Genomic DNA, 20,226 nt, shown 5'->3' with positions numbered 1-20,226 from the left:
ATTCTAAAAACTTGATCAATTTCAGAATGTTAGAGTACAGAATTGCACAAATTAAGAACAGTGAGAAACCCAGCCGTTATTTGAGTTTCCAGAGTTGTCCTGTAGAAGAGAAGATACCCTCAAATACATGGATGGCTCAAACTCTGGTTCAGTTGTCTATGATAATCGTGATTTCATGGCCCACAAGTCAATAAACAGAGAAGAAAAACTGATTTTACCTCAAGAACCAACTGGCAATGACTGACACACATACAGCAGGCAAGAATTTTGTAATTGACTAGTGATGTTTGCTACTGACTCAGGTGACGGGAATGGCAAATTTGCCATCCTTAAGTCAACACTCCTGGGGAGTGGTCTGCAAATCTATGTAAGAGTGGAGTGGTAGCTCACAATTCCCCTTGCCTCCCAAAGTTGCCTAGAATCAGGGCAGCAGTCTGGCACTACTCTAAATCCACATCTCCATCCTCCTAGGGGCTTTAACATGGTGTGGCCACCCTTCACGTGATTCCAGCTAAGCAGAATTCTAGTTCCTCTTCCATACCCTCTCACTCCCTCAAGTCCCAACACCTCTTCCAGCTTTCAGCAGATGTCTCCTATAGTTCAATTCAGAAGTCATCAAACAAGAACTAAAATTCTACTAACACAAAAATGAAAACAAGTGGGTGGGTGAAGGACTTCCATTTCCAAGTAACCAAGGGACTTGAATTAGATGTGTATTACACTGTTCAATATTGTTACTCAGGTCACTGATGTTCTGAGTTTTTTCATTTGTTTTTTCTCTTTTCTGTGCTTCATTTTGGGTTGTTTCTACTACTTTGTCTGCATGCTTAATAATTTTTTTTTCTATAGTGTCTATCCTGCTGTTAATCAGAAGCTACACAAGCCACAGTACACTAGAGTGACATCTTGGTTAATGTTAACATTTAAAGAAAACAAACAGTTAACCTAGAATTTGTTACCCCAGAGAAAATGACTTTTAAAAATGAAGGTAAAAGAGGGGCGCCTGGGTGGCTCAGTTGGTTAAGTGTCCAACTCCTGGTTTCAGCTCAGATCATGACCTCACAACTTGTCGGTTCAAGCCCCACATCAGGCTCTGCGCTGGCAGCTCGGGGCCTGCTTGGGATTCTCTTTCTCTCTCTCTCTGTCCCTCCCCTACTCATGCTCTCTCTCTCCCAAAAATAAATAAACATTTAAAAAATGAAGGTCAAGGGGCGCCTGGGTGGCTCAGTTGGTTAAACGTCCAACTTCGGCTCAGGTCACGATCTCGCGGTCCGTGAGTTCGAGCCCCGCATCGGGCTCTGGGCTGATGGCTCAGAGCCGGGAGCCTGCTTCCGATTCTGTGTCTCCCTCTCTCTCTGCCCCTCCCCCGTTCATGTTCTGTCTCTGTCTCAAAAATAAATAAAACGTTAAAAAAAAAATTAAAAAAAAAAACAAAAGATGAAGGTAAAAGAATAAAATCAAGAAACAGACTCTTGGCTATAGAGAACAAACTGAGGGTTGCTGAGGGGAGGTGGAGAGGGGGGAATGGGTTAAATAGGTGATGGGCATTAAGGAGGGCTCTTGTTGTGATGAGCACCAGGTGTTGTACGCAAATGTCAAGTCACTAAATTCTATACCTGAAACTAATATTACACTATGTTAACTAACTAGAATTTAAATAAAAACTTAAAAAAGTAACAAAAATGAATACAAAATAAAAGGCAAAGATGAGGAAAAACAAAAAGCCTTGATACTCAGAATGGATTATGTAAAAAAATTAACCCAGAAAGGATTTAGCATACCTTAAAAGGAAAAACACCCTCCTTACATTTCTGATTTCAAGCGCACCACAAAAAAAAAAGCCTGATAATGAATTTGTCACAATGAATGTTCTCTTGAGAAAGACTGTTTAGTTGAAAGCTTTGCATGTTGTTGAAAGGGCAGAAATCCTTCGACATCAGCTATGGGGTTCACAAATCAGGGTTCTATAAGCCTGGGCGCACTGTGACCCCAGAGAACTTGCCCCTTCAGTGCCAGGCATTCACTGATACCCTTACCACAGCCAGCTGGAACATCTTAGAGACCCAAGATAAGTCACTTTGCTGAACTGCAAATGCTGACTGAGACAGCATTAAGATACATTACTTATTTATAACTTTTAGATTGAAAATTTTTTTTCCTTAGGAGGGGATCTCAAGTCTGATAGAAATGGGGTCTAAAAAGAGAGAGAAAACAAGCAAAGAGTATTACAGGGATGGAAGGAAAATTCCACCAGGAGAGAGGGAGGATGAAAGCACTGTAATGATGTAAAACTGAAGAAAAGGTAGCTCTAATCACTATTTTGTACCAGGTAGGTCCATCAGTCCACCAAATTGGCAATTACATGGAATTCTCAGATGCTCAAAAATAGCACCTGTCCTTCACTCTGAGTTTTCATTCTTTTCCTATGATAGTAATATATCAGCATAAAAAGTTTTGAAAACCATCATAATCATAATGCCTGAGTATTATTTTCATTTTGGGGTAATTCCTTTCAGTCTCAATACATTTTTATCTCCTTAACAGTTATAAACAAAATATAAATAAAACTTTATATTCTGTTTTTTTTGCTTAATATGTCACATGTATTCTTTATTTTATAATGAAGTATTTATCATTTTTAATGGCTGAGTAATATTCTGAGCTAATATAATTTATGTACCCACTCTCCTACTGTTAGACATCTAAATTGATTCCTATCTTTTACTATTAAAAATACCATTTTGAGAAGTAATTTTCCCAAAGACATATCAATATTATTGAACTATTACTACCGAAAATACTTCCCACTGAGAACTGTCCTATCCACCCATGGGAGTAATACCTATGGTCATATTTGTAACTTTATTTGGACCCTGACCCTTGCCCCAGCTGACTGGACTACAGAGAACACCTGACTCAAGCTAAGCCAATTAGTATTTCTCTTTCAGAAATATAAAAAGTGTATCACTGGTGGCTCTGGAGCTAGGGAAGCCATTTTCCACTGTGCATATAGATGACAGCCAAGAGCTTTCGTAGAGCCCAGTTTTTTTGTACAAGACAGGGACAAAGATTCTCAGAGGACTATAACAGACTACTTACCAAATTGATTGTACTTTCTGTTCCTAGCCCAACAAATAATGATGACGCCAGCAGCTGCTTTTCTTTCTCCTCTTTAGATTGGGTAAGGACTTGAGACTGATCCTTTTTAATTATAGTTTGGTCTACATTCTCCATTATTATACTCTCTTGAGGAACAGGCGGAACTTCAGTTTCATCCCCAGTTTTGCCTTCCTTCTTGGGAAGATAGCCCTCTTTCCCCCATAATTTCTTTATACCTTCCAGCTTCAAGCTATTTGTCCTAAGGAGATTAATAATGAAATCAAGTCAACTTAAATAACTGCTGCTTAAATAACTTACTTTTTTGAGGCATTTTTAAAAACACATCATTGCCATGACCTCTTAAAAACAGCTTTCGTATTATATACTCTATGTCAGGAAGTAAAACCTAGATCCCATGATGTTATTTTAGTTTCATCCAATGTCCCCACACCCTCCAGCTAAAGGATTTAAGGCACTAGAACCCTAGACTTAGTTAAAAATTTCAGATCACTTAATTGCTTGAATAAGTTGTCCAAATCAAAACTACTATAAATTAACTCCTTTCCTCCACTGACTTTTCAAAAATACCTTTAATTCTGAGGAGTTAAAGATCAGAAATGACTTATTAAGAATAAGTTTCTTGGCTATAACCACCCAATAAATTCATTAAATAAAATCCTGTTGAAAGCAAAAAAAACCCCAACAAATCATTCAAATCCACTCCTTTGATTTAATCCAAAAAGTTTTCTTAATGTGAACTCTAGCTACATAGTCAACTATTACAAATGTAATTTTATTAAAATGAATGAGGTTTGGGGCGCTCTGGGTGGCTCAGTTTGTTAAGCGTCCAACTTCAGCTCAGGTCATGACCTCACGGGTTCGTGGGTTTGAGCCCGGCACTGGACTCTGTGCTAACAGCTCAGAGCCTGGAGCCTGCTTCGGATTCTGTGTCTCCTTCTCTCTCTGCCCCTCCCCTGCTTGCACGCTCTGTCTCAAAAATAAATAAACATTTAAAAAAATTTTTTTTAATCTTTTTATTTTTGAAACAGAGAGAGAGCATGAGCAGTGGAGGGGCAGAGAGGGAGGGAGACACAGAATCCAAAGCAGGCTCCAGGCTCTGAGGTGTCAGTATAGAGCCCAATGCGGGGCTTGAACTCATGGAGTGTGAGATCATGACCTGAGCCAAAGTCAGACGCCCAACTGACTGAGCCACCCAGGCACCCCCCCAAAAAATTTTTTTAATGAAATGAGGTTTGATCTGTAAGAGAAAAAAGATTTTTTTGAAAAAGCATGAAGATTATGAGCCTTTTTACTGGAGATGGAAGAACTTAAAGTCATGATTAGAGTTTGGACTCACCTACTGCTGTCCCAAAAGTTATTACATCTGTGACTCTGTACTGACTAAGATAATCACCAAGGACAGGCTGAAACAGCCAAAGTTAACCTTTATTGTTTTTGTTTAAGAACCATGTCTCCTTTGCTCTTGGATCATTTAAGCATCCCTGTCATGGCCCAAAATAGCATTTTAACATTTGTACTACAAAACAGATCATAAAATGAATCTAAAAGAAAAACTCAGAATCATCTGTACAAGTTATTATTCCTTTCTAATTTGTTGGACTCATGATCAATTTGATTTTCTATATATGCCAAAAACATAGACAGGTGGTCACACTTCATACTGAGTGAAGAACTAATACTATTAAATAGTAATTGGCTGAAAGAAAATTTGAATGTTAATAAAGAATGCCCTATGGGGAATTAGTCCAATCCTCCACAATGAATTTTACTGCTAAATTTTCCTTTTACGAATACCTTCGTTTCTCCCTTTCTTTCATGTACCAAAAAAGCCTTCTAAAAAGTTTTTTTAAAAATAAAGCTATTATTTATCCACCAGACCTCTTAGAAGAAAACTGTCTTTGTAAGAGCGGATCCAAAAGTGGTCATGGGAACCACTAAAATGACCCCTAGCATCTCTAGGATGCTCAACAACAGGAACTCAAAGGGATTCATAAATTCCCAGTGTTTCTGTAACCCTATTTATCAAAAAATATCCTTTAATTAATAAGGAAAAAGGGCAACTCTCCAAGTTTTACTAATAAATGATTTAAATATCAGTTTAACAACAACAACAACAAAAAAAAGCAAGTATGGTAGACCCTGGGATGCTCCATCCAGATCATCCTTCAATAAAGGACTTGTTGCCCCAACTGTTGGGAGTACAGTCCTCTCTAGGATTGCCTCAGATGCAAAGAGTCACCTCGCCTGAGATCACACCCCTTCCCAGGGAAGCCCAAACCCAGTGACTGTGGGACAGAAGTCCTGGCCACAGTCCTGGCCACCCATTTGGGTCCAACTCAGGTCAACTCTGAAGAAGGGCCACTCTAACTTCAGAGCTCCTCATGGGATCAGCAGAGGCTGCTGTTGGCACCGCATTGCATCTTAACTTCCTCCTCTGCTCAAACCTGCTTCTTTCTCCTTCCTTCCATAGGTGTTGATCACAAGGACACTGCCTTAATATTCTGCGTGCGAAACTCCATCACAGAATGCACTTGCCAGGGAATCCAATCCACAACAACAGACAAAATAGAAGAGGAAAAATAAGCCTAAAAGGAGCCTCAAACTACTTTAAAGATTTTCTTGCATATTTCATCTGCATACATGCCTATTATCAACATAAATTTTGTCATGCATTACGTATCGAAAGTCTAAAAAGCAGGAAAAATGAATAAAAGCACAAAATATGCTTCTTTATATGAAACCTACTGAAAAAGAATTGTTTTAAACATGCATCATCTTTGCCTGGATTTTAACAATAATAATATAATTCATGATATTATGTGGCATATATACTCTTGTATTGTTTTTAATCAGATCGTTCAAACAAAGATGTAAATTCTGGCCAAGCAACCTTCAAAAGATTAGGGATACACTTTAACTCAGCTCTAGAAATCCCCATTTGAGATAGTCCCAAATAGGGCTTAAGGTAAGAAATTATAAACTGGGCTTTCTACTACTTTATTCTCAGCTTGCCAGAGATTGAACAAGAGTGACTGTCTCCTCCTAAAGCCTTGTCAATTACCATACAGGTTCCCAATCTGAAATGATGCGTGAGCTGTAGTCCTCCTGGGAAAGAAACTTAAAATTCATTCCTCATGTCCCATTTCATGATAAAACAGCAAGTGTATAATTCCTTAGCAGCTCTGCCAAATGTCATTTTTCTGAGAAGTACATGTAAATATACAGGATTTACAAGGCCCTGTCAAGTCTCCCAGATCTTAGTTCAGTACTAAACAAACAGACGCTGTCACCTGTTGTGCAGGTAAAAGAGACTGTTTCCTCCCTGGGTTTGGAGGGCTTCTATCCTCTCCTTCCCTTATCCCGCAATTCTCTGTTCAGGGCACTTAACTGCTGTCACCACTACCATCAAATGCTCACAAATCATATCTGTTCCCCATGCTTGGAATACCAAAATTAAATGTCTGGGAAAGAAAAGGGTGTCAACAGAGAATGAAAAAGAGGCTAAGAAAGAGAATTTCATTCAGCATATCACCCTACATTCCTCATAATCTATGTGTCATTTTTCTGATAAGTACTTCTCATAACCATCATGCTGGAAGACTGACAAATGCAAAAATGGACATACAATAAGCTGACTCCATAATGAACATGAGGACTCAAAATTCAAATTTCATCTTTTAAAGTTGTCACTTTTGAAATTTTATTACATTTATTCCAACAAAGCTGCCATTACTCAAAACATTTTTTAATAAGCACAGAATAGTATATGGAGTGTTGAATCACTATACTGTACACCAGAAACGAATACAACACTGTATATTAACTACACTGGAATAAAATTTAAAAAAAGATTTTTTAAATCTTTTAGAAGCTCCTTCACAAACAAGGAAGCCATTTTCATTACTTTATGTGTGACATCAATATATTGACCAGTTATCCAGATAGATCACTAATTTCATTTGGTTAACTCAGCTTTTGGATAATGACAACTATGGCAATGACAATCACTATTAATAATAGCAGTTATCATTTACCATGCACTACATTTTATGAGGCACCTTATATATATTATCTCACTTTTTTAACTTAGTCATGTTTCTAAAAGTAATTTATTATATTTCGAAAACCAAAATCTACTTAAAATGGTTGAAGATTTGGCTCCACATAAGACATTTAGATAAATGTCTTCACCAATTCTCCAGGTAGCTGGAAAGAAGCTCTGAAAGCATTTTGAGCAAAGTATACATTTACTTAAATGAAGTCAGTCATCTTATTTTATGTTCATCTCTCTGTCAATCTTCCAATGAAACAGTTTATAAGAAGATTATGAGGAATGTAGAGTAATATGCTCATATTCACCTGTGTATGTAAGTTCTCACATATTTCTTTAACAAATGTATGTGTATACATATGTGCATATATATATATGTGTGTGTATAATACACATACAAACATACATACATACATACATACATACACATACAATATGCAGTAATAACACACACGTCATTACTGTGTATAAAGCCTATGTACACTATTCTGTGTTGAAGGTAAGCAAGCTCTCTTAAAAGTTCTCTTGTACAGGGGCACTTGGGTGGCTCAGTCGGTTGAGAGTCTGACTCTGGCTCAGGTCACAATCTCACGGTTCAAGAGTTTGAGCCCTGTATCAGGCTCTGTGCTGACAGTACCTGCTTCAGATTCTGTGTCTCCCTCGCTCACTGCCCCTACCCCGCTTGTGCTCTCTCAAAAATAAATAAAAAACATTAAAAAATAAATAAATAAAATAAAAGTTCTCTTGTACAACATCAACACCTTGAAAGCAATAAATAGGAAAAACTGAAACAAGAGGCTATGCAGAATTTAGCTTTCAGGAATCCTTCTACATTTAAAAATATTTAAATACTCCTCTATATTCTCAGTTTTATCAAGAAAGAACTTACTCTTTCAGCCCAGTCTCTGCACTATTCCCAGATATATCTGAACCAAGAGAAATGCCAGCAGGAGACTGTCGTCCAGTGAAGCCAGATGAAGAAAATGAAAGTCCATATGGTTCAAAATTGAGAACTAGAATTTTAAAACAATAACAGAAGTTCATATTTAAAACAAAGCAAAAGTTAGGGGGGGAAAAAGCAGATGTTATCAAAATTACCAGTCACTACTGAAATAAAATAATGGAAGACTAGAATCCAATGACAATTTTTAAACTGGAAGGGGCACTGAAGATGATTTAATCAAATAATAATAAAGTAGCTATGATTTATTGAAGGTCTACTACAGTCTTCACACTATTAGTTGAGAAAAGACAAACAGTACTTCATTTTTATCTTTTCACCTCCCTGAGAAGCTAAACTAGGATCCAATTAGGAAAGGCAACTGATAAACCAGGTCTACTGAAAATTGCTGCTCCCAGACAAAAATGTTTAATGAGCTATGAATGAAGAGATAGTGTTTTTCCTTAACAAAATGTTCTTAAGCACACTCCTATGCCAAATAGACTAATGGACCCTTCAAAGTGAAATATCCCTTACTGACAAAGAACAAGGTTTATTCAGATTCAGATTCCTTTGACTCTGTATACTCAAATGAATTCAATCAGAGCCATAAAAATTCATACTGATATTGTGGTGGAGCAGATGCCAATATCCATTCTCCTCTTCTTTCTAAGTAATAGAACCCTGGATTCTAAGTAATAGAACCCTGGATTCATGGCAACCCAGAAAGAAATGACATTTCCAGACTCCTTTGCCATGAATTTGAGTTCTGGCCAATGAAATTATGCACACATTCTGAGCACAACTTCTGGGAGGAATCTTCCTGGGGAAAAAAAAAAAAAATCTTTCTTCTCTCCCTTTCCTCCTTTACATTCATGAAGCCATTATCAATTCCAGGCTGCCTACTTCTGGAATTCCTTTAAGGGAAAGAGCAGTAATCTTCTGTCTTGTATAAGACCCTATATTGTTCTTTTGTTTTCTAATATGCTATGCAGCTATACCTAATCCTAACTGGCATTATTTATCTTTATGGACTGTCTGGATTATAACATAAAGGACCTCCTTAAATCATAAAAAAGTGCCGTATAAAAAATAAATGTGAGCTTCTGTAATTATTATTTTCATCTTACAAATACAGAAACTGTAGCAAAGTTTGCCATGAACTTAACCAAGATTACAAAAACAGGAAAAATGATAGAGCCAGATAAGAAATCGGATACTCTGGTTCTAGAGCTCACTCTCCACTGTCTCCTGCAAAGGAAACAGCATTTAATCCAAAGAGAACTACATAAATTTTGTTGTTACCCAAATGAATGATATAGAAGAGAAATCAATGTGCAATAGAAAAAAATAATGGGCTAATTAGTAATCAGAAGAACTGAGTTCTTGACATGCATCGGGTATTAAATGGGTGCATGAACTTGACCTTAATTTCTTTGTCTGTAAAGTGAAGGGTTCAGGCTTGATCAGCAGTTTCCAAATGCTGATTTGATAACCAGGATCAAGCTGACTGTGTAGAATCTCCCACAGACCTTTTTGTACATACAGCCAAGCTTTTACAGATTCAGATACAAAAGATACAGGAGTACGGCGCAAAAATCTGTATCATTTTGTAAAACTCTTTGTGATTCTGATTCATAACCATGTTTGGAAACCACTTGTCTAAACATTCCACAGTCATTTTCAGCTAGAAAATCCTCTCATTTTAAGCTTTTCAGGGGCACCTAGGTGGCTCAGCTGGTTAAGTGTCCAACTCTTGGTTTCAGCTCAGGTCATGATCTCACGTTTTGTGAGTTCAAGCCCCACATCAGGCTCTGTGCTAACAGTGCAGAGCCTGCTTGGGATTCTCTCTCTCCCTCTCTCTCTCTGTCCCTCCCCCAGTGACTCTCTCTGTCTCTCTCAAAACAAATAAACTTAAAAAAAACTAAACTCTTTTTTTCTTTTTTCCTTCCCCTCCCCCGTGGGTTTCTGTTAAGTTTCTCAGGATCCACATAAGAGTGAAAACATATGGTATCTGTCTTTCTCTGTATGGCTTATTTCACTTAGCATCACACTCTCCAGTTCCATCCACGTTGCTACAAAGGGCCATATTTCATTCTTTCTCATTGCCATGTAGTACTCCATTGTGTATATAAACCACAATTTCTTTATCCATTCATCAGTTGATGGACATTTAGGCTCTTTCCATAATTTGGCTATTGTTGAGAGTGCTGCTATAAACATTGGGGTACAAGTGCCCCTATGCATCAGTACTCCTGTATCCCTTGGGTAAATTCCTAGCAGTGCTATTGCTGGCTCATAGGGTAGGTCTATTTTTAATTTTCTGAGGAACCTCCACACTGCTTTCCAGAGCGGCTGCACCAGTTTGCATTCCCACCAACAGTGCAAGAGGGTTCCCGTTTCTCCACATCCTCTCCAGCATCTATAGTCTCCTGATTTGTTCATTTTGGCCACTCTGACTGGCGTGAGGTGATATCTGAGTGTGGTTTTGATGTGTATTTCCCTGATAAGGAGCGACGTTGAGCATCTTTTCATGTGCCTGTTGGCCATCCGGATGTCTTCTTTAGAGAAGTGTCTATTCATGTTTTCTGCCCATTTCTTCACTGGGTTATTTGTTTTTCGGGTGTGGAGTTTGGTGAGCTCTGTATAGGTTTTGGATACTAGCCCTTTGTGCGATATGTCATTTGCAAATATCTTTTCCCATTCCGTTGGTTGCCTTTTAGTTTTGTTGGTTGTTTCCTTTGCTGTGCAGAAGCTTTTTATCTTCATAAGGTCCCAGTAATTCATTTTTGCTTTTAATTCCCTTGCCTTTGGGAATGTGTCGAGTAAGAGATTGCTACGGCTGAGGTCAGAGAGGTCTTTTCCTGCTTTCTCCTCTAGGGTTTTGATGGTTAGAGTGGGAGAGAACCAAAGCATAAGAGACTCTTAAAAACTGAGAACAAACTGAGGGTTGATGGGGGGTGGGAGGGAGGGGAGGGTGGGTGATGGGTATTGAGGAGGGCACCTTTTGGGATGAGCACTAGGTGTTGTATGGAAACCAATTTGACAATAAATTTCATATATTGAAAAAAAAAATCTAAGCTTTTCAATCACCGAGTTTAACTTTCTGTCCCACTTTTAACTCTTTAATAGCATCTGTGACAGCCAGTTACCCAGCCTCTGCATTAACAAAGTAAGTGAAGAACTCAAGCAATGTTTCCTATGCACAAGTAAAAACAAAGAGTTTAAGCCAAGATCAAGTAAAGATAGAGTTTAAACAAAAGAGCAGAAAGAATTCAAAAGCAGAGGTATAGTTTAAGAGTAAAGAGAAAAAAACTAGACATAGAAGGGGACAGCATATGGAAAAGAGATAAAATTCCAAACCTGAGACAACAAAATTAAACACTGTCATCTAAGGAAGGCCTGGAAAGGATCGAGGTTGAGAATGAACTTCAAGCCACATTCTTTTCATTCTTTAGTGAAAATTTCCCAAGTCTTTATAGAGGTGAATAACAAGAAGGGCCAAAGATTTTTAAATGTTAACTAGATGTACAAGGGTTCATGTGCATATGGGAATCAGGAGGAGAATCACAGCATGCAGGAAGAGTCAGGAGAAGGAAGTAGATGGATGAATTGCAACTTAGACTTTTCTGGTATCATTTTAAGATCAATCATTTAGTTGTACCTACCACAGAACCTGGAAAGTACTTGACAAAATCATTAGATGATGAGTGGGGAGAAAAAGAGCTTTCAGCATTGAACTTGTCAGTATTAACATTCTGAACTCCTACAAAGATAACACTCAATGGTCTCCCTTTATTCATATAAATACTTCCCATCCACCATCCAAACAGCTCAATGATTTCCTCTTTACCAAAATCATGACAGGCATCTTCCACTGACAGACTACATTTCTAAAATCTGAAGTTAATCTTTCCTTTCTTAGCTGTTTCTCACTTCACTGATCAGATATTTTGTTACAGGAAGCATTCAAACACACTTAAGATATATAACACTGCTCAGAATGAAAATGAAACTCACTAGTCCACAGTAACCAGACTTCTTTTCTCAAATTTCTCTGTAGATATGCTCATGTGATTATCTATCAGCCCTCCATCTAGCACAGTGACCCAACATGATAATTCCATCTTCAAGTCTTTCAAAGTTCCAGAATGACTATCTTAGGCATTTAAATATATGGAGCCTATGACTTTGGGAATACCTCTAGGCTAACTTTTTTTTCTGGGTATCCAAAGACCTAGGCAGAGTAAATAAGTCACAAGCAGATTTAAAGAGAGATAACAAAAATAAATATCCTCAGTTATCTACATTACATGACTATAATATGAATAGCATTAAAAAAAAAATGATGTCCCTTACAGACCCATAGAAAATTACCTTTTTCCTGAGAAAGCTTCTCCTCCTGACGTTGGTGGTGAGGTTTGTAAGGTGCTGCCCCTTGACTGAGTTCTTCAGCCACAAAACCATCCAGAAAAGATAAGGAAGCATCTACCTGTATTAAAGTGAAGCAAAAATCAGAAATTACAAAACTTTACCCTAAACCTAGACTGTACATTCACATAACTAATTTCAACCCATGTCCTAAAAATAATTTTTAAGTGAAAAAAAAGAACTTCAGTTCTAAAAATGCTACTAGCATTACCCAACTCTCTAGCTCTCTAAAACACCTATATTCAAATCACTCAGCTAAGTATGTAACAATGAAAGTCGTCTGCAGTTATTATTAATTTCATTGTACTGCAGAATAAACTTTTGAGCATCCAGTACGTTACAGCATCATGTCAGGTGCTATGATGAAGACAAAGAAAGACATTTCTCCAGCCCTCATGAGACTTTAACCTACTAGAGAAGACATCTACACTCTGAGCTAGTGTCTGTATTAGTTTGCTGCTAGGGACTAAAAACAAAGTGTTGGCAAGGCTAGTTCCTCTGGGAGGCTCCAAGGGAGAATAAGTTCCTTCTCCCTTCTAGCTTCTAAAGGCGCCACCATTCCCTGGCTTGTGGCCCCATCACTCTGATCTCTACTTCTATTGTTAGTTGGCTTTCTACTGACTCTTTGCTTACTTTTATAAGAACTCTTGTGATCATGCCTTCTTGGACAATCCAAAATAATCTCCCCCTCAAAAATTCCTTAATTTAAGCGTATCTACAAAGTCCTTATTACCATGTAAGATAACAAATACACAGGATGCAGAGAATGAAGTATGCACATCGTGGGGAAGGCTACTATTCAGACCCTGGCAGTGCCTTTAACTATCCTATTCTTTTCTACCTAAAAATACCTTTTCACAAATCTATGGAAAATTACCTAATTTCAATAGGAATAAAAAGGTACAAAAGAATGAATAAGTGAAAATAAATAAGAGATGAAGAAAGAGTGAGGCGAAAGGATAAAAGAAAAAGTGAAGAAAGAAGAATGAGATATACACGAAAGGATATAGCAGTGGTGGCCTCAGAAGCCACAGATCTGCCTCTCCTGGTTTAGCCAACTGTATGCAAACAGCTCCAATAATTAGAAGAACAGACAGATCTCAAATATTTAAGTGGCATGACACACTCTAAATCTGGAAAGGTTCTTACAAAATGAAGACATGTCATCATTTCAATCTTTCATTGGAGGAAAGAGGAAAAAGAGTTACTTCCTAGTTTTGTACTATGTATAGCATATTTAGGGGAGCCTGAGTGGCTCAGTTGGTTAAGTGTCCGACTCTTGGTTTAGGTCAGGTCATGATCTCAGTTTGTGGGTCTGAGCCCTGCATCGGGCACAGCAATGACAGCCCAGGGGCGGCTTGGGATTATCTCTCCCTCTTTCTCTGCCCCTCCACCACTCTCTCTCTTTCCTTCTCTCTCTCTCTCTCAAAATAAATAAATAAACTTAAAAAAAAATATTATGTATAGCATATTTATTCACCTTTTCAATGAATGTCTTTGGGCCTCATACCAAAGGTGAAAGAAAGGTGTCTACCCCTGAGGAGCTTCTGAAAGAACTAATGAACAAAGAGGTTCAAAATGAATATAAGTCATGAAAATCTGAGTCAGAATTACTAGGAATGCTGCCCCTCCTCTCCTCTTTCTCAACTATATGACATCTAACAAATAAAAATGTGTACAAATATGGCTTCCTTTTGGCAATTTCCTAATTTACACCAGTCTGGAGAAGAGATCAGTACATATTCAGAGGGTGAGTAGTAACTGAGCCCATTAGGTTAGAAAGAGTAGTGGCTTAAAGTTAGGTAGGACAAGGAAGGTGGTTGATCAGGTTCCAAAGTGGTAAAGAAGTTAGACACTAGGTGGACAAAATGCAACAGAGAACTATTTTTTACATTCTCAAAGATACCAAAGTAATAATAAAATTGCATATTAGAGAAGTTCAAAGGAGATTTTAAAAATTTAATTTTTTTTACGTTTATTTAGAGACAGAGACAGTGCAGGGTTTAGGGGGGCAGAGGGCAGAGAGAGAGAGAGGGAGGGGGAGACAGACAGAGAGAGAGAGAGAGAAGGAGAGAGAGAGAGACATTGAGAATATCCCATGCAGGCTCCACACTGCTAGCACAGAGCCTGACGCGGGGCTTGAACCCACGAAACCACAAGATCATGACCTGAGCCAAACCAAGAGTCAGATGCTCAACCGAGTCACCCAGGCTCCCCCCAAAATTTAGTTCTTGAACTACCATATATTAAAAGAGACTGCCACTGGATATAAACTGCTTCAGTGCAGTTCTCCGGAAGAGATACTGATCTATTCCCAACTCTTTAGGAGCTCTACTGAATTGAAGCTCTCAAATTCTCTCATATGATGTGAGAAAAACTCCAACCTTTATCTGAAGTGTTACAGAAAGTATATTTTGATATATTCCAGATACATCACAAAGGAAAGAATTATTCTGTTTGGAGACGATGCAATTTTTACAAAGATAAAATACAGATGCCTTACCACCATGTCTTCACAGCTCTTATCAACTGGAAGCAAGCTCTTCATAAGTTCCACATTCTCACGTAAGTGTTTTAATTCAAACGCATGCTGTCTCATACAAGTATCCAAAGATACGGTGAATTCCTGGATTAATCTCTCAACTATGTTAGAAGAGTGTGCTTGGGGTGTCAACTTGGTAACAGCAGCAAGTAACCAGGCTTTTGTTTCTGAAGAAACCGAGTCATTCATAAGTAACTTGTAGAGTTTGGTTATAACTTCCTCTGGCGTTTCCTCATCTAAGAGATAGGAATACTCCCCTAACACCTATGAGTAAAACAAAGAGACTGTTCATATAGAAATATCAAGCAAATTGTACTGGGCAAATCTGTACACAGCAAATTGTACTGGGAAATCCAAACAAAGTAGCTGCTGCTGGAGTGAATTTAATCTAGAGTAAATACATTCTCATGGTGAAGAAATTCTTAAAGATAAAATTGTATATTTTAGGGTCGAAATTATACCAAGAATTAGAACTCAATACCAAAAGATTTTCCACATCTTTATCATTCACAAAATATAAAGCAGCATACTTTACAAGTGAGCTTTCTTCTGAACTTCCAGTTCAGTTGTTGCCTTTTATCAACACCTCCACATTCTGTTACTTATTTTGCAATTAGCATTGAAACCAGTGGTTCTCACATGCTAGTGTGCATGAGAGTCACCTAAGGTGTTTCATTTCTAGGTTCTACCCCCAGATATTCTGAGTGAGTATGTCTGTGGTCAGGATCCACAGTGCACATTTGGAACCAGCATCAGCTGATTCTGATGTATATGATCCACAGAAGAAACTCTGAGGAAGGCTGACCTATGTTACATATCCTTTTTCTTACAACTTATTTAGGTGATACATAATCCTACTGGTCTAAAAATTATTAATAAACTGATAACTCATGTAGTGTGAGATCTTTCCTAAGTGCTATTTATGGAATATTTTCATGTCTTTAGTGTAACACTGGCACCAGCAGGAAAAAACGGGAGGGGAGGTGAAGTGATAGGCAAGGGAAAATTTACAGCTAGTAACAAGAAAAGGAGGAAAAATTAATAGAAATAAATAAATCCAATTCTTAAAGTAGCAAGATAATTTTTTGAGTGCTTTAAGAAGATGAAAGGTATCTCTAGAAAAGCTGGTAATCTAACAGCCAGTTCAAAAATTACTGGGTGGTGGGAGGCTGATGCCTGGGTGGTTCAGTTGGTTGAGCATCAGATTCTTGACCTCAGTTCAGGTCATGATCACAGGGTCAGGAGATCAAGGCCTGTGTCAGGCTCTGTGCTAATGTGGAGCCTGTCTAGGATTCTCTCTCTCCCTCTGCCCCTCCCCCATTCTCTCTCTTTCTTTCTAAAATAAAAATAAAAATAATAACAATGGGAAGACAGAGTAAATGCATTTTCCTCTATTCCTCCCATTAAGTACATCTAAAATCCTTGGTGTTATATATAAAACACACATAAAAAGACACAGATAGGTGGAGAAAAGAAGGCCAATTGCTAATGACTTTGTGATAGTACAGTGGGTTATCTGCTGCCTCATATACCCCAGACTGGGTATTAGAGAGCCAGCAACCTGGAAACAGCAATGGGCACAGACAAAATGACCCCAAGAAAAGCCTGCCCTCTAGCCAAAGAGCCAGGACTGAAAACTTATTTATTTTTATTTTTTAAATGTTTATGTATTTATTTTGGGGAAGAGAGAGTGCAAGCAGGGAAGGGATGGAGAGAAAGAGAGAGAGAGAGAGAGAGAGAGAGTTCAGCACAGAGCCTGATGCAGGGCTCAATCCCATGATCCTGGGATCATCACCAGAGCCAAAATCAACAATCAGACACTTAACTGACTGGGCCACCCAGGCACCCCAGGAAGACAGAAAACTTTTAGACAATAACCCTCTACTCTAGCCAAGTACCACATAGAAAAAAACCCACAGACCCACCCACACCACCAAAGGCTGAGTAGAGAGCCAAGACTTCCATCCCTACCAGGCTGTAAGAGGTGCTCCAATTCCCTCAAAAGGGAGAAGACTCAGTAGGGAGCTAGGACTTTCATCCCCACCAAGTTGTCAAGAGGCCCACTCCTCTGCAGTGTCCATGAAGATCACATATGGAAGCCTGCATTTTATACCCTCTACCCAGGTATAAAGAGGGATTCCTCCGCCCCTTCACTGGGATGATGTCAGAAGCCCTGTGGAGAGTCAGGGCTTTCACCACTGCTCAGTCATTACAAGGCCACCCTTCCACAATGTCAGTGGAGGCCACACAGAGATCTCAACACCTGTGTCACAATGCCATTACCAAAAGACTAATCAACATTTACCAAACACACCATCCAACAATAACAGAATACCCACTCCTTTCAAGCACTCACAGAACATATAATAAGACGTATCTTAGGCCATAAAACAAACATCAAAAAACTTAACAAAACTGAATTCACAGAGTATTTCCTCTGGTGACAATGGCAAACTATAAATCAGTAACAGGAAAGATAACAGAAAATTTTCCAAACACTTAAAAACTAAACAATACTCTTCAACACAACTTTTCCAGAAAACAGAAGAGGAAAGACTACTCCTATCTCATTTTATGACACTAGTATTAGTTTGATACCAAAACCAAAACAACAGGGTAGAAAAAAAATCTCATGAACAGAGATGCAAAAAATTCTTAACGAGGTCTCGAGAAATCTATTGAAAAAATCCTAGATTAGTGAGTTCAGCAAGATGGCAGCGTGTAAGATCAAACTACAAAAAAATCTATTGTATTTGAATAAACTAGCAGCAAACATGTGGGAACCAAAATTAAAAACAAAATATATCTACTACTGCTCTAAAGAAATTTAAATGCTTAAGCATAAATCTAACAAAACCTGCACAGAATCTGTATGGTGCAGAAAGAAATAAAAGCACTAGAAATATATGGAGTGACATGCCATGTTCTTGGAGGGAAAAAAATGAATAGCTGCCAAATACAATAACCCATTTAGGCAAGGATTATCAATACTAAAACCACTGGTGAAATATAGTTAAGGAAAAGATGTTGACACATAGCCCCTTAGAATCACCTCACAGATTAGCTACAAGTTACTAAGGAGAAAATGCATCTTTACAATGGAGAGATCTGAAGGTTATCTTAACCAAACAAAGAAACTTAAAATCACTAGTAACTGGGGAACTGATATGGTATGTGTCCTGATGATACAGTGGGAAGTACATAACATTGTTGATATAGTATTCTTCCTAAAAATGTTTAACCAAACCAGAAATAATAAGACAAATTCAGAAAGTTGGGCATTCTGCACATCAACAGTATTCATCCAAAAAAATCAATATCATGAAAACAAAAAGAAAGTGAGGAACAATATAAAATAAAAGAGGCTAAACAGACAACTAAATGCAATTTGTGATCCCTGATGGGATCCAGGATTAGTAGTAGTAGAAAAATAGCCATAAGAAACATTTTTTGGACAACTGGATAAATGTGAACATGGACTGTATATTAAATGATATTAATGAATTAATGTTACATTTCTTAAGTATAATAATGGTTCTATGACAGAACAAAGTCATTCTTAGAAGACTCATGTTGAATTTTTTTTGGAGGGTCATGATGTCTGCAACTTATATGTAGATCTAGATGTAGACATAGTAAAGCAAAGGTGGTTAAAAATACTAACAGGGAATCTAAATGAAAAGTATAGAGATATTTATTATACTAGTCTTTCAACTTTCCTGTGTATGAGAAAAAAAATTCTTAAATAAAAGTCTGGGTAAAATTCAAGTTAACATGCTAACATTTGGCAAAACTATAAAATATTAAAAGAGGCATATGCTATGATCCTGCAGTTGTACTCCACCAAAGCTTCCCCTAAGGAAACACTCACCCACATGCACAACAAAGATACACAGAGGTGATGGTATGTATGCAATTACATATGATTACATGACATAAAATTTGGCCTTCATCTTGCAAGAGATAATCTCCTTTGCTGGCTTTGATGAAGCAAGGAGGAATGTTGGGAGGCCCACATGCAAGAAACTGAGGGCAGCTCCAGGAACTAAGGGTAGCCTACGGTCAACAGTCTGAACTTCAAACCCTCAGTCCTACAACCACAAGAAACAGGTTTCTTCTAACAACCACACCAGATTGGAAGTGGATCCTTCACCAGTCAAGTTTCAGATGAGACAGCAGCCCCAGCTGACTGCAACCCTCAGAGACCCTAAGCAGAGGACGTGGCTAAACCAGTTCTCAACTCCTGACCCACAGAAACTGTGAAATAATAAACTTATGTTGTTTGAAGCACTAAGTTTGTGGTAACATACAGCAATGAAAAACTAACATAACACAGATGCATGAGTATTCACATATTCTAACACAGATTCACAGAGAAAATACAGCAAATGTATTGTAGACACAGATACCTAACCAACTGTCTATAATGCACAAAGTAGACAAGTGAGATGAAAGGGAGAATGAATAGACAAGTAGATATTTAAGTGACAAACTAGCCAATGGGAAAGAAAATGGATAGCTAAAGGGGTTAGCAGGGTAGAATTAAATGATTTCTGAAGGAAATATATTGCTAGTATTGGGCTTTATAAAAAACAATGTTATAAATACTTATGCTCTAATGTACTTTGCTCACCCAACTCATAACTTGAAGAAATTTCTGTGGATAGAACACATTTTCCGCATCTAGTAAAGTGAGATAAGACTGAACTGCATAAAGCCTTAATTGTTGATTTTCTGTTTCATCATCAAAACCTACAAAGAAATTGATACATCATTTTAACTTTCACTAAAAACTCTTAATGACTCTGTAATAAAAACATTTAATTTTGAAATCTTTCCAGAATGCAGTAATTTACTAACCTTCTGCTAGCAGTCTCAGAAAGTTATTGGGAATATCAGGATGCATAACATCTCCTCCCACTGAAAACACAGCATTCATTGTCTGAATAAACCATGCATTATCTGGGGCATATGTGTCCACAGTGTTAAGACCAAGTACACTTCCAAATACCACTTATTAAAATTACCTTTTCTGCATCAACCTTTTAAAGAATAACCCCCGGGGCGCCTGGGTGGCGCAGTCGGTTAAGCGTCCGACTTCAGCCAGGTCACGATCTCGCAGTCCGTGAGTTCGAGCCCCGC

At 38.0% G+C, this 20,226-nt stretch overlaps 1 protein-coding gene across 3 annotated transcripts in view; it reads right to left on the bottom strand.

Moving 5' to 3' along the window:
• AP4E1 (adaptor related protein complex 4 subunit epsilon 1) overlaps window positions 1-20,226 on the bottom strand; it is a 71,616-nt gene that overhangs the window by 11,439 nt on the left and 39,951 nt on the right. For all 3 annotated transcript variants that reach the window (XM_040492682.1, XM_040492681.1, XM_040492683.1), the window contains 6 exons: window positions 19,945-20,057; window positions 19,718-19,836; window positions 15,046-15,348; window positions 12,489-12,603; window positions 8,061-8,184; window positions 3,100-3,358 (listed from right to left, as the gene is read on the bottom strand). In XM_040492682.1, the coding sequence (XP_040348616.1) occupies window positions 3,100-3,358; window positions 8,061-8,184; window positions 12,489-12,603; window positions 15,046-15,348; window positions 19,718-19,836; window positions 19,945-20,057 (1,033 nt within the window). The remainder of the gene's footprint in view (window positions 1-3,099; window positions 3,359-8,060; window positions 8,185-12,488; window positions 12,604-15,045; window positions 15,349-19,717; window positions 19,837-19,944; window positions 20,058-20,226) is intronic.

This window comes from Herpailurus yagouaroundi, unplaced genomic scaffold, assembly GCF_014898765.1.
Source record: "Herpailurus yagouaroundi ecotype Mexico unplaced genomic scaffold, PumYag 184, whole genome shotgun sequence".
NCBI classification, from domain to species: domain Eukaryota; kingdom Metazoa; phylum Chordata; class Mammalia; order Carnivora; family Felidae; genus Herpailurus; species Herpailurus yagouaroundi.
Note: the sequence above shows the minus strand (reverse complement) of the source record. Positions and strands in the feature narration are given on the sequence as shown.